This window comes from Eulemur rufifrons, chromosome 6, assembly GCF_041146395.1.
Source record: "Eulemur rufifrons isolate Redbay chromosome 6, OSU_ERuf_1, whole genome shotgun sequence".
Lineage (NCBI taxonomy): Eukaryota > Metazoa > Chordata > Mammalia > Primates > Lemuridae > Eulemur > Eulemur rufifrons.
This window is the reverse complement of record NC_090988.1, coordinates 29,720,037-29,733,306: the sequence shown is the minus strand read 5'-3', so window position 1 is coordinate 29,733,306 and position 13,270 is coordinate 29,720,037. Positions and strand designations below refer to the sequence as shown.

The 13,270-nt window shown below is 33.0% G+C and overlaps 1 protein-coding gene across 2 annotated transcripts in view; it reads left to right on the top strand.

Moving 5' to 3' along the window:
* DYNC2H1 (dynein cytoplasmic 2 heavy chain 1) overlaps positions 1–13,270 on the top strand; it is a 285,364-nt gene that overhangs the window by 183,554 nt on the left and 88,540 nt on the right. For both annotated transcript variants that reach the window (XM_069469002.1, XM_069469003.1), the window contains 2 exons: positions 1,192–1,397; positions 3,971–4,075. In XM_069469002.1, the coding sequence (XP_069325103.1) occupies positions 1,192–1,397; positions 3,971–4,075 (311 nt within the window). The remainder of the gene's footprint in view (positions 1–1,191; positions 1,398–3,970; positions 4,076–13,270) is intronic.

Sequence of the window (13,270 nt, the reverse complement as noted above, 5' to 3'; positions counted from 1 at the left end):
ACTATGATGATGCCACTACACTCTAGCCCAGGTGACAGAATGAGACTCTGCTGAAGAACAAAAAAAAAAGAAAAGACTTTTTTATAAAAATATTTCATATAATGGCTGATTCTTCTATTTTATAAGTTGAAGGGTACACTAAAATGTTTATATTCCTTAGTGACTGACTTATCAATGACTGGCGTATCTATTACTCATGTATCATTTGGTAAGTATCAAGGCAGAACTGGAAAATTGAGTCCTGGCAAAATCCTTTGCTATTTAGCCACTGTTAACAGTAAGATACAGGCAGAAAACAAATTTAATTATTCCTCCACTATGTAGGTGCCCTTAGCAACTGCAGGAGGCAACCTAAATCACTTTTGTCCCAAGGCATGTAGGAATACTGCCATCAATTTTTGTGGTTATCTCTAAATGTTATAGTAATGCAATAGAACTAAACTAGTAATGCTAACAAAGTTAACTAGGTAGCTTAAGTATAGTTATGTGTTTCCTGTATTTACTGCAGACCTGAGATTTAATTATTACATTGCAACATTACCAGTGAATTGTTATTATGAAGATGTGTCTGTTGTGAAATGAAAGAATATCTTACAGAAGAAGTTCCATTGTGATTTTTTAAACTACATTTCTGTTAAAATAGAAAATGGATAGTTTATGTAAATAATCATGATGTTTAGAAAACTATAATGTGTGAAGGTGTTTTTTAGAGTTTCCCTATTAATCAGATTATTTTATGAACTAAGTGTTTTCATCAAACATTGTATAAAATGATGTTTGGATATGTCCTTTTAAGGCATTTTCAATTTAATTAGCTGGTATTGTATGGCAAATAAGAGGATGGCCCTCGATTCAGAGCACCTCATTTCCAATCCAGATCTGTGGAATTGTGTAACTTTATCATTTTGGTGACTCAGCCTCCCTAGGCCTTAATTTCTCCATGTGTAGTTGTATAATATTAATACTTCTGTGTTTTCTATGAGGATTAAGTGAGTTTATACGTGTAAAATATTTGGAAAATTTCACTTGATTAAATAATCTCAATAAATACTAGTTTCTGCTATTAATGATCACTTAAATGATTTGGTTGTATTAAGTACATGTTGCTATATCCTGTAAAGATAACTGGAGCCAGGAATTTAGTTAACATTTTAGAAATGAAATTAATAAAGGTATTTTTTTTAACTATAGGTACCAAAGATGTACAGTGGGAATTTGTGCATGGTTTACTTGAAAATGCTATTTATGGAGGACGTATAGATAACTATTTTGACCTCAGAGTTCTTCAGTCATACCTGAAACAGTTTTTTAATTCTTCAGTAATTGATGTATTAAACCAAAGAAACAAGAACATTTTTCCATACTCCATATCTCTACCAAAATCCTGCAGCATTTTGGTAAGTAAAATTAGTCATTTTCAATCAATTACCGGATAGATACTCGAATCATTTTTTACATTGTTAAATATGTTATTTCTTTTCAAATGCACAAGTAATTATTCTCAGTTGATAATATTATTTTTATTCCCAATACGTGGCCTGATTCTCCAAACTCTAGTCAAGTGTCCTATAAACTTTTGGGTACTTACTGAAGATTGATTGATCATAATGATAATAGACTAGCATGTAGGCAAATCTTGAAGGGACTAGCCAAGGAAAATTCAAAGAATGTAGGACTGCAGTAAAGAGCTGCAATGGGAGAATATGCTACTTCCTAGTGGGCATGAGTGTACTCTGATATATTGAAGAATATGAAAGAAGTCAAATATTATTTAACAAGTATCTGTCTTCAGTTTCTGGCTTGTAAATTTAAATCAGGTCTAAATATATAAAAGGGGTCTACTTTATCTGTCTTTCCCAGCAATGTTTTTGTTTATGTGTATTTATTTTAGCTAGCTGTAGCTTTTTGCCTTTAGTCATCACATAAAAGCCTTCTAGAATGCAGTCATCCTTTCCAGAACATAATATTAAATATAGCCCAAAGATTTCAATTTTAGTTTATTTTGCCATAAATCTATATTTGTATAAATGGGCAAGTAATGAATTACACACTATTATAATTATATATTTCTTCACCAACTACAAAGATATATATCTGTTCAATTGTGTAATTCTCTGTGCTATTTTAAGTATCCTATCTGTTTTGTTTTTAAATATCTTTCATTTACTCAGTCATTCAATAATACGTATTCAGCATCTGTTCGATGTTAGCCCTGGTCCAGGCACTGTTGATACAGGGAAGCATCTGTGGAGTTTACCTTTTAGTGAGAGAACTGTAGAGTGAATAAGCAAACAGTATATCATGTATTTATCGTGTATTTATTTTAGATAGTATACCCCAACAAGTTTTTTGCCTCTGAAGCTTAAATTGAAAAAATTCATACAGAAATATATGAACATCATAAATGTACAATATAATGAATTTTTGTACATTGACCACATGAGTGTAGCTAACACTGGGATCAAGAGGCAGAACATTATCAGCTCCCCAGAAGCCCTCCTCATGTTCCTCTCTAGTTACTGCTACTCCTACTAAGGGCACATTATCCGGACTTCCTACAGCCTAGATTACTTTTGCCTGTTTATATAAATAGAATCAGATAGTATATATTCTTTTGTGTCCAAATAAGGTTAGATCATTTTGAAAATGCAGCTACTAATTATTTACCTAACATGTCAGTATAGTTCTACGTAGACAGAAGACTCTAGCCAATTTAGATGAGAAGATTTCATAGCTATTTTGAAATGAACAAAGTGTGTAACTCTACAAAGAGTAATAGTTTTAAATGTATAGGATGATTTATAAGAATCACTGTTTAGCATTCTATCTGAGTTAGAAGGAGATGCCCAAAGTTTCCCAGGATGATGAGAAAACATGCACATGCTTGTTTACATGCACACACACACATGCATGTATACATAAACTCATATACATGTACATATACATTTATACATGTGTACATTGTGATTGAATACCTTGAGGAAGTTGAAAAATGTTGAGCTACAGGAAAGGAAGACTTGCAAAGGACAACATGACTTTCAAAATTCAACATATTTAACAGGTCCTGGGCTTCTTGGAACCTAACTGTCTCCTTGGAAATACTTCAGGGACAGATTCCAAGAACAAGAAAGGATGACGGGAAGCCAGAGAATGAGTCTCCCCACCCTTACTTCAGCAAACATCGTTTAGATGCATATGTGATAACTGCCTTAAAATAACTTGTCTCTTCATGAAAACAAACCAATTCCCACCTTTGGGCCAAATTGAATAAATCTTTTTAATCTATACTTGGTTTTTCATCTAATGTCATGAATGAGTAAATAAAACTATTCAGATGAATGCATTAGCAAGTCAAGCTTATGCAATGGTCAGTGTAATTCTTAGGATGAAATGATAGGATTATCAATGCATTTTTATCACAGCTCACCAGCAAACTGAAGACGAACTGTGGAATTGCTTTGTAATAAAGTAATTTACAAAGCAGTGCCTGCATAACCAGGTGTGTCTTTAAGTTTCTAAGGTTTCTCTAAGTTCAAAAAAAAAAAAACAGATTTCTGGAATATTTATCTTAATTTAACATAAGCAGAACTATATTCTACAGATTGGTCTTTGGTAAGTTACAGGAAAAAAAAAAAACCTTTATAGAGCTTTCCTAAAAACATCTAACATAGTGTCTTATACATTGTAGGCATGGCCATTTAAATATGTCTGTTTTAAACAATGCAGGGTCCCTTTGTATGTAGGAAGTAAGGATAAGAAAATATAGTATCAAATAATTGAACTTCGAAGACGTATTCATGATAGAATATTTCCCATGGGTAACTGAGTTAAAATACAGAGAAAAAGTGCAATTTACCTAAAAAATATAAAATATGAATAATAAATACTTCACAGTATCCATTCTTTCTGATTGCAGTGGTTGTAAGTTTAATCTTTAGTGAAAAACTGTTTTTCACTTCTTTATATTAAGGACTACCGTGCTGTCATTGAGAAGCTTCCAGAGGACGACAAACCTAGTTTCTTTGGTCTGCCTGCCAATATTGCCCGCTCTTCTCAGCGTATGATCAGTTCTCAGGTAACCTAAAAAACGATCTTTAAAAAAAAAAAAAAATGTTCAAATGTCTTTAGAGTTATACTGAAAATGCATGTATTAATAACTACTTATTGGCTGGGCGCAGTGGCTCATGCCTGTAATCCTAGCACTCTGGGAGGCCGAGGTGGGCGGATCGTTTGAGCTCAGGAGTTCGAGACCAGCCTGAGCAAGAGCGAGACCCCATCTCTACTAAAAATAGAAAGAAATTATATGGACAGCTAAAAATATATATAGAAAAAAAAAAAATTAGCCGGGCATGGTGGTGCATGCCTGTAGTCCCAGCTACTCGGGAGGCTGAGACAGGAGGATCCCTTGAGCTCAGGAGTTTGAGGTTGCTGTGAGCTGGGCTGACGCCACGGCACTCACTCTAGCCTGGGCAACAGAGTGAGACTCTGTCTCAAAAAAAAAAAAAAAAAAAAAATGTTGCTACTGAGCCTAAAGGAAACAACATTAAATTTCATTTAGTACTACAGACACCATAAGCTTTTATTTAAAATTTTTGTTTCATTTAACACAACACATTTCAGTTTTACCTTAAACAAATTTTAAATGAGCCAAATAGTTTTATCTTAATATATTCATTAAATTTAGTAAGATAACATGGAACACTCTCAATTTCATCCAAAATATATTTGTTTTACTCCTGTAATTTATGTTATTATGACTACTTTAAGTGCAATTTATACAATTGAATATGTCACGAAATTTAACATTTTATAAAATACCAGACACATATGTATATAATTTACATTTGTGTTTTAACTTATAGGAGACAAGTAGTTAACATTTCATATTATTTTTCTCAGGAATGAATCTTATAAAAATTGGGGAAAATATAGATTTTCAAATTATTGAGACATATAAAAGTGTTAGCCACGAACAATGTAAATGTACGTTCTAGGTTATGTTTTATTGACCCCAGATAATTAAGAAGAGCTAACATTTATTGGTCTCTTACTGTGTGCTTGAAACTGTTCTAAGTGCTTTATAATCAGGAACCTTATTTAGTTTTCATAAACTCTATTAATAAGATCTATTATTTTCACCCTTTAACAGATGAGGAAACTAAGAAAGAAGGAGTTAAATAACTGGCCTAAGTAAGAAGCAGAACTAAAATTTAAACTCAGGCTATCTGGGTAAAGGAATGGGCTCCTCACTCTGTGCTGCAGCTGCTCCCCAGGCATGAATGTTCTGCTGAATAATGTGCACTATTCCAGGGGCATGGAGTCATGAACCATAACATAAGTTCATTGGTCAGAATATGAAAAATTCTTAACAGTCCTTAACTATTTACTTTGGTAATTTACAGGCATTCTCGTTAGATTATATTTTCCTATGTAACCCTATAGTTTCATATTTTATTGTAATTTTAGCCAACACTTACAAAATTGATAGTTTCCTCTCTTTTACTATTAATTGTCTATTTTTCAGTTTTAATGTTCATTCTCACATCTTTATAAAAAAGTTTTTTTTGAGCATGCAGATGCTCCTTGATTTATGATGGGGCTATGCCCCAATAAATCTACTGTAAGTTGAAAATATCTTAAATTGAAAATGCATTTAATACAATTAACCTACCAAACATTATAGCTTAGCCTAGCCTACCTTAAACATGCTCAGAAAACTTATATTAGCCAACGTTGTGCAAAATCACTTACACAAAGCTTATTTTAAAATAAAGTGTTGACAATCTCATGTAATTTATTGAATACCATACCAAAAGTAAAAAACAGAATGGTTGTATGGGTACTTGAAGTATGATTCCTACTGAATGTATATTGCTTTCGCCCCATCCTGAAGTCAGAAAGTCTTAAGTTGAACTACCATAATTCAGGGACCACCTGTATATTTATTAAAATAACTATAAATGTTTTCTGTAACAGATAAGATCTTACCTTCTCTTCATCTATACCAGCTAAAGAAACTCTCCAGTTCGTTTTCCCTTTCTTATACAGAGTCATCTTGGTACTGAGGAGCCATAATCTTAGTCTTCCACCTATCTTCTATTTCATTTTAGTTACACAGGTCCAGGGCTTGCATACCAGCAAATGGCTCCGCAGTCTAAGTGAAGTCCCAACAATTAGGGTTTTCATAGCAAACTAGGCAGATAAAACATTCCACACTTTTCTTAACTATGTAGTTTTTAAGGAAATAGTACTGTGAGAAGATAGACTCCAGTGTTATTTCCCCAGACAGTCCTAAAACAACTAGGCTTCACTTTTACTTTTTACTCACTCCAGTGTACCACACAATTCTCCCAAATTTGTCTTAATATGATTTAATCTCTACTTTTTGCCTTAGTATTTAAATTGTTATGAATATTCGTTGCATGAAAAGAAGATAACATTCTTCCTAAAGTTTTCTAGTAACACATACTTTCTTCATATTTGTATTTTAACTGTCAGTCTGTTTCACTACTTATTTACTTAACTAAGTTTTGAATTATTTTTATACTTAAACAGCTTTCACAGTGTATCAATTATTATAACATTTTATTTTTGTAATTATAAAGATGTACATGTAGTTGAACTAATAACATTTCTATATTTAGAGCATGCATTTAGAGATTTTTCATTCCAAGTTAGATTTAGAGCTACATTTAGAAAGCTTGCTCTTATTTGAAAGTAAATATTCAGATACAAAGAAGTCTGACTTGACACCAAGTCTATCAGTCTACTTGATGCCAAGTAGATTAAAAAAAAATTATTAATCTTGCACAAGTTCAGGGATGTGAGAACTGATACTGAAGCAGACTTTTAATGATTTGGGCTTTTAAAAAGACAGAGGCCAGCACCGAAATTGTATAGCCAATTTTGTACAAATATAAAGGATGCAAATGAGTGCATCCATATGAGGCAGTAACCACAAGTGGTATCTGCTGCAAAGTGTTAATGTTACTTATGTACAGGTGCTGTGTGTCAGCGGTTATCAGCTTGTTTTTTGTAACTTACTGCAGTATACATGCCACATGGTGTTCTCATCCCATCAGCCAATACACTATATCTTCTTTCTTTTTCACTCTTATAAATGGTGTATGGATGACGTTGTAGTAACTAAAATGTGAAAGTCAAAAGAAAGACTTTGGGTTTTATTTTTGATGGTGGGGAGGGGAAGAGATCAATTTGCTATATTAATTTGTAGTAACCATGAAATAATATTAATTTGAGGTGCCAATGAAATTATTTGAGGTGCACCTGGAATATCTACTTGGAAATGTCTAGTGGGAATTTAGACTAAATAAGCATAGGAGAGAATTCAGATATAGATTTAATAAAAAAGGATTTGACAAACAGCAGCACATTTGTGAGAGAGGAAACCATGGGAGTCAGAGATTTGTAGGGAGCATTGATAAAGCAGAAAGGAAAGATGCCTGAAGGTAGAATCCTGGGAAATACCTACAATTAACACATATTTGGAGATGGGAAAATCCTTGAAAGAATTTTAGCAAGAGTGATCTGCAGTCAGAAAGTGAGACAATCAGAAGTGCTGTAAAGAAGAGTTTCAAGGTGATGGGAGAGGGTGGTGCTGGTTGTTCAGGGAGTGGATGAAGAGGGCTAAGTGCTAAAGAGTTGGGCATTGGTCAGTGTTTCAAGACCTTTTCTAGAGCCTCTTCTATAAAATATGAGAGGGTAGAAACCAAATTGCAGTTTGGGAGGGAAAGTGGGTGAAAAAGTGGTGCAAATGAATATAGGTAATTAATTTGGAAGTTTTACTCTGTTAAAGACCTATGTCTCTGCCAAAAAAGTTAAAGGAAAAGATGGTGATAATTTAATGTGAATGCAGGATTCAGGAAGAAATTGTTGATGTTAGAAGAAACTGAAGCATGTTTTTTCCTGTATTCTGTTACAAGATTCTGAGTTATTCAAGGGCAGAGAAGGTGTTGTGTTTTGTTTTGGCACCAGTACTGATTTGCTAATTGTACCCTTAGTACTTTTTACTAATGAATATTGCTTTACTTTTAAAGAAGTATTTTACATTTAAAGCAACTATAAGTATTGATTGAGTTGATTTAAAAAAAAATACTTCAAAATATTTTTGCTATTAGCTTTTTGGGTAGAGGCATTTTGAAATTCCTGTTTCCCTCATTTCCGGAACTACCTTCATTTAAATCCTTTGTTCAATGCCCGCTCCAAAGCTCACCCTCTCCATGAAGTATTTGTGTTGATCCTCTGGTATTTTTCACTTTTATTTATGCTCAACTATCCAACATTATTTGCCTCCAATATGGCAACATTGGAATAGGTTTTGGAATGTAGAGATGAATAAAAATAGTCCCTGTTTTGAAGGAATTCAGTTTAGTGGGGAGAGAGATGTGTAGAAAGTCTCACTGCAGTATACGTGGTAAAATGGGAATATGTACTCTAGTTATGTATCTTGTGAATTTATATCTGAATATATGTACTTTTCACTTAATTGCTGAAGAAAATTTTTTTCATGAATTAGATCATTTTGTAAATGTTTGTACTGAATGTATGCAATTAAGACAGTTTGAGTACATGAGAAACACTTAAAAATTGAGCTAAATTAGGTTCTACTGGAGAAATCTTTAAAGCAGAAATTATATTTCTCATAATTTCAGACTTAGCAATGTTTGAAATTTTACTTTTTTTAAAGTAACAAAATAGTTGTAGTTTCTTCAACTTATTGTTTTGTTAAATCAGACTTTTCTGTGAGAAAGTGAAATCTAAACAAAATCAAGTTTGATATTTAAAATCATATTCTTTCATCATTTAAGCCCTAAACTATTATTAACGTATGTCTTTGTTTACCAAGATAAGGAAATATCCTCTATAGGTCACATATATTGATTTTTGTCTTCCCAGATACACAAAACACTTAAAATAGCACTCAGGAAGTAGTAGATCCCATTATTTTGTGTAATTTTTATAGGATTCTCAATAACAATGCCATTCTCTTCATCCCCTTGTACCAAAACTGAACAGTCATCGTACTGTTATCTCCCTGGTAAAGGCAAAATGTAGTACCAGGAGAGTCAGACACCGAGGCAAAAATGATGTTCTTTTCCTTGGATTAGATAAATCGGAATATTAGAAGTCTATACGTAATGGTGGCTATACTTGGAATAAAAGAAGGAAGACCATTGTAATCAGTATGCAGAGAGCTTGAAAGGGCATTTTTTCTATTCTTACAACAATAATAGAAAGCAGACAAACTACAAATTTGTGACTTTTTTTGAACCTACCAGAGATGAGATTGCAGAGCAAAAACTCGGTAAAATCTAAGGAGATAAAGGTGCCTACAGAAAAATAACAAAACACAAGCATGTGCTTACCTGGGGCAGATGCATCTAGGCATTGGTAAGACTTCATCTAGAATAGTTAATAAATTGATCAAGGCTAAGACTGGGCTGCTAGAGAGTGAAGGCCACAGATAATGAGGCGAGTTCTTACCCTCTTAAAGGCTTTTTCTCCGTGGACCCTCACCTGAGGAGAGTATTTAAAAACTCTCTTTGTGGTGGAGACCTGGGAGAGAGGAATATAGTCACTTTGAGAGGAGGAGTGTCACAAAACTCAAAACTCACCCCTACCCTAAATAAAAGGCATCTATAGCCCCCACTCAAACAAAAGGATTCTGCAGAGGAATTTGAAACCTGTGGTGCAACAAAAATTTGTGGACTCTATTTCAGCCAAATTCCTAACTTAATGAACACAAACCCCTAAAGGCCTATCTCAAAGAAAGTTATGCCCATTTCTAAGCTTTAAAACTTCCTTAGCTTCTACTGCTTGGTATAAGATGTTCAGCTCTCAATAAAACATTACAAGGTATATGAAAATTCGAGAAAAGATATCACTCCAAGAGACAAAACAATCAACAGAACCAGACTAAAATATGACCTAGATGTTATAATAGGAAATTTAAAATAATTATGATTTTTTATTTTAAAAGTTCTGATGGAAAAGAACAATATGCAAAGTTAGATGGTTAATTTCAACAGAGATATGGAAACCATAAGAATGAATAAAATGAAAGTGCTAGAAATAAACACAGTAACAGAGATAAAGAATATCTTTAACAAGTTAATAAGTAGAGTTAGCCAAGGAAAGAATTAGTGAAATTGAAGATAGAGTAAAAGTTACCCAAATTGAAACACAAGGTGAAAATAAGTATTAATAAAAACAAATAGAACAAAGCATCCAAGATTGTGAGACAAAATGTACCAGTCTAACAGTTGTGTAATTGGAATCCACAAAGCTTAATTAACACCACACTAGATAAATTTCCACCCATCTTCCCCTAAAAAATAAACACACATAGGTATTAAATATCGAAACTGAAAATAAAAGACTGCAATACTGAAGGTAGCCATGGGGAGGGGGAACCCACACTACATATAAGGAAACAAAGTTAAGTATTAGAGCAGCCTTTTCCTCAGAAGCCATTCAAATCAGAAGACAATGGAATGATAACTTTAAAGTGCTGAATGTAAAAAAACTGGAAACCTTGAATTCTATACTCAGCAAAGTATCTTGCAAAATGAAGAAGTCTTTCTTAAATAAAACCAGAATTTATTGCCTGCAGACTTATTCTACAACATTGTTACAGGAAGTTCTTCAATCAGAAGAGCTAAGATGCCAGACAGAATGTAAATATAACTACATGTTGACATATGCATTTGAATGATCACAAACCAGATAACTTTATACTTTATAATTCTGATACATAGCAATTATTAAAGTATTCCCATATTATTCCTAAATTAGAGGTTGAATTGTTATAAAATTGTGTATAGAAAATATAGAATTATTTTAAGGTTTTATGTATTTTTAAAGAGGAGGCTTCTAAAAATCTTAGGTGTGTCATCCAAACTCCTTTATACTATACTGGTCTTCCCAACAAGAAGGCCTATATCCTTCTTGGTCAGAAGTACATGCATGCTTATGGGTGTGGGTTTAGGTACATGTGGCTATTTTTTTTTTTTTATATGGGATATGGATTTGGTGGCTTCCCCAATAAGTTGTTTCTAAGCATAGATTTTAATTCTATCCTTGTCAAAAAGTCTAGTAAGCAGAATACAGTTAATAGAAATTTTTATCATCCCCATAATCATTAAAGGATCATGGAAAATTAATTCTTATGCAGACATTTTCATTTCTTTTCTAATGGAAATTAGATATTGAAAAAAATTTACAGCAAGTTCCATGCGAGGAGGTTGCTTTTAATTGAATAATATCAATTTTATTTAACTACTGTTTTTATCTATTTCCTTAAAAAATTTTATTTTTCGTTTTTATGTTTGTATTTGTTAGTAATCATTCAGTGACAACACGTCCTCTAGACTAAGAAAACTTACAGCATGTTGCTTGGAAAGAGATGGTGTAAAATTTGCTATTTTTGTACAAAAGGTTAGAAAACTGTGGGACAATGTTAGCTTTGGAAATATCCTTACTAATTTATTAGTTTGAATGAAATGAGAGCCAATAAAGTCTTAACCAAAAATTTTTCATCTCTTTTAATTAATTTCTGAGACAAACAGGTTAATATATTCTAGTCTCTTAACTGAGTAGCCATGTGTCTAATAAAACTTTGGGGATTCTACTTGTGAAGAAAAAAAGCAAGAAGAGGCCGGGCTCAGTGGCTCATGCCTGTAATCCTAACACTCTGGGAGGCCAAGGCGGGTGGATTGCTCAAGGTCAGGAGTCAGCCTGAGCAAGAGCGAGACCCCCATCTCTACTAAAAATAGAAAGAAATTATCTGGCCAACTAAAATATATATAGAAAAAATTAGCCGGGCATGGTGGCGCATGCCTGTAGTCCCAGCTACTGGGGAGGCTGAGGCAGTAGGATCGCTTAAGCCCAGGAGTTTGAGGTTGCTGTGAGCTAGGCTGATGCCACGGCACTCACTCTAGTAGGGCAACAAAGCGACATTCTGTCTCAAAAAAAAAAAAAAAGTAAGAAGAGATACCAGGGTAAATTTAGTGGTCTCTGCCACAGATAGTGTAGAACAGAGCTTGGCTGTTAAGAGTATTGATTGTTATTGTGAAACGTAAAATTGGGTTTTCAGTCTTCCAGTAATTCTACATAATCAAGTTTTTTTCTTACCATAAAAATCATTTTTAATTACCAAAAAAGATTTAGTTGTCATTTTATTATTTTTCTTTTCATTAATTCAAATTCAATGTTAACATCTAATACTTATAATTACTGAACCCCTACATTTGAAGTAGTTTTTTGATCCACTCTAGCAATTGAGCACATTACCTCAGAAATGTCAGTTTAAATTCAGATAAGCAAATTTCTTAAATAATCAAGATGGAATTTTCGATCCATGGTAGAATTGGCTGCTTGCAGAACAAAGACCACAGTAAACTACTGCAGCATGATGGTTTTGGAGAATATAAAGATAGCTGCAGAACAATAAAGCATGAGTCAGAGAGAAGGGTATTTTTTTAATGCAACTTTTGTTTATAAAATTAACATTTTGAAACAGAAAAGTCAAATTTTCCTTAATTGTTCGCCCTGAATAATTTGGAATTTTTTCTCTAGTTCAATTCAGTAAAATATATTGCCCATAATTATCATATATGTTAGGACTTTAAAGGATTGAAATATCTTCTTTGGAAAATAATTTCAAGAGGTATTTTTCAATGTCAGTTATTTTGGTATGGCAATTCTTTGATTCAGCATCCAATAGTGCATTCTTAAAGCACCTTTCAGTATTTTTTATTTGTTTCCTTAGGTCAATGTTCACCTTTAAGAAAGAAGAAATGAAAGACTAGAAGGAATAGGCAATTTGCAAGTTGATGGGAGGCTAATAACATATATTCCTAATCTCTTTAATGACTATACAATTCTTGGTCCCTTAAGTTTTTGCATCACAGAACTACCTACCCTGATTTATATGGAATGTTTTGATCAGAGACTTCTAAATTCAAAAGTAAATGTATGAAAAGCTAGGATCTATAAGAAAATCATGATCTGGAAATGAAGGAGCAAAATAGGATGTTTGTAACTGAAAATTGGTTTTGAAAACTGGAACCTATAAAAAGAATTCCTTTCATCTCAAAACAGTGGTGTAATTTTTATATTACTAGAATTATATGAATTGCTGTGTTACTGATTCTGCCATCATTCATTATCAACTAAGCTATGTCAATCAGATAGCTTTACTTAGATCTCTTTTAAAATTGTTATTTTATCTTTTACCATTTACAGTTCT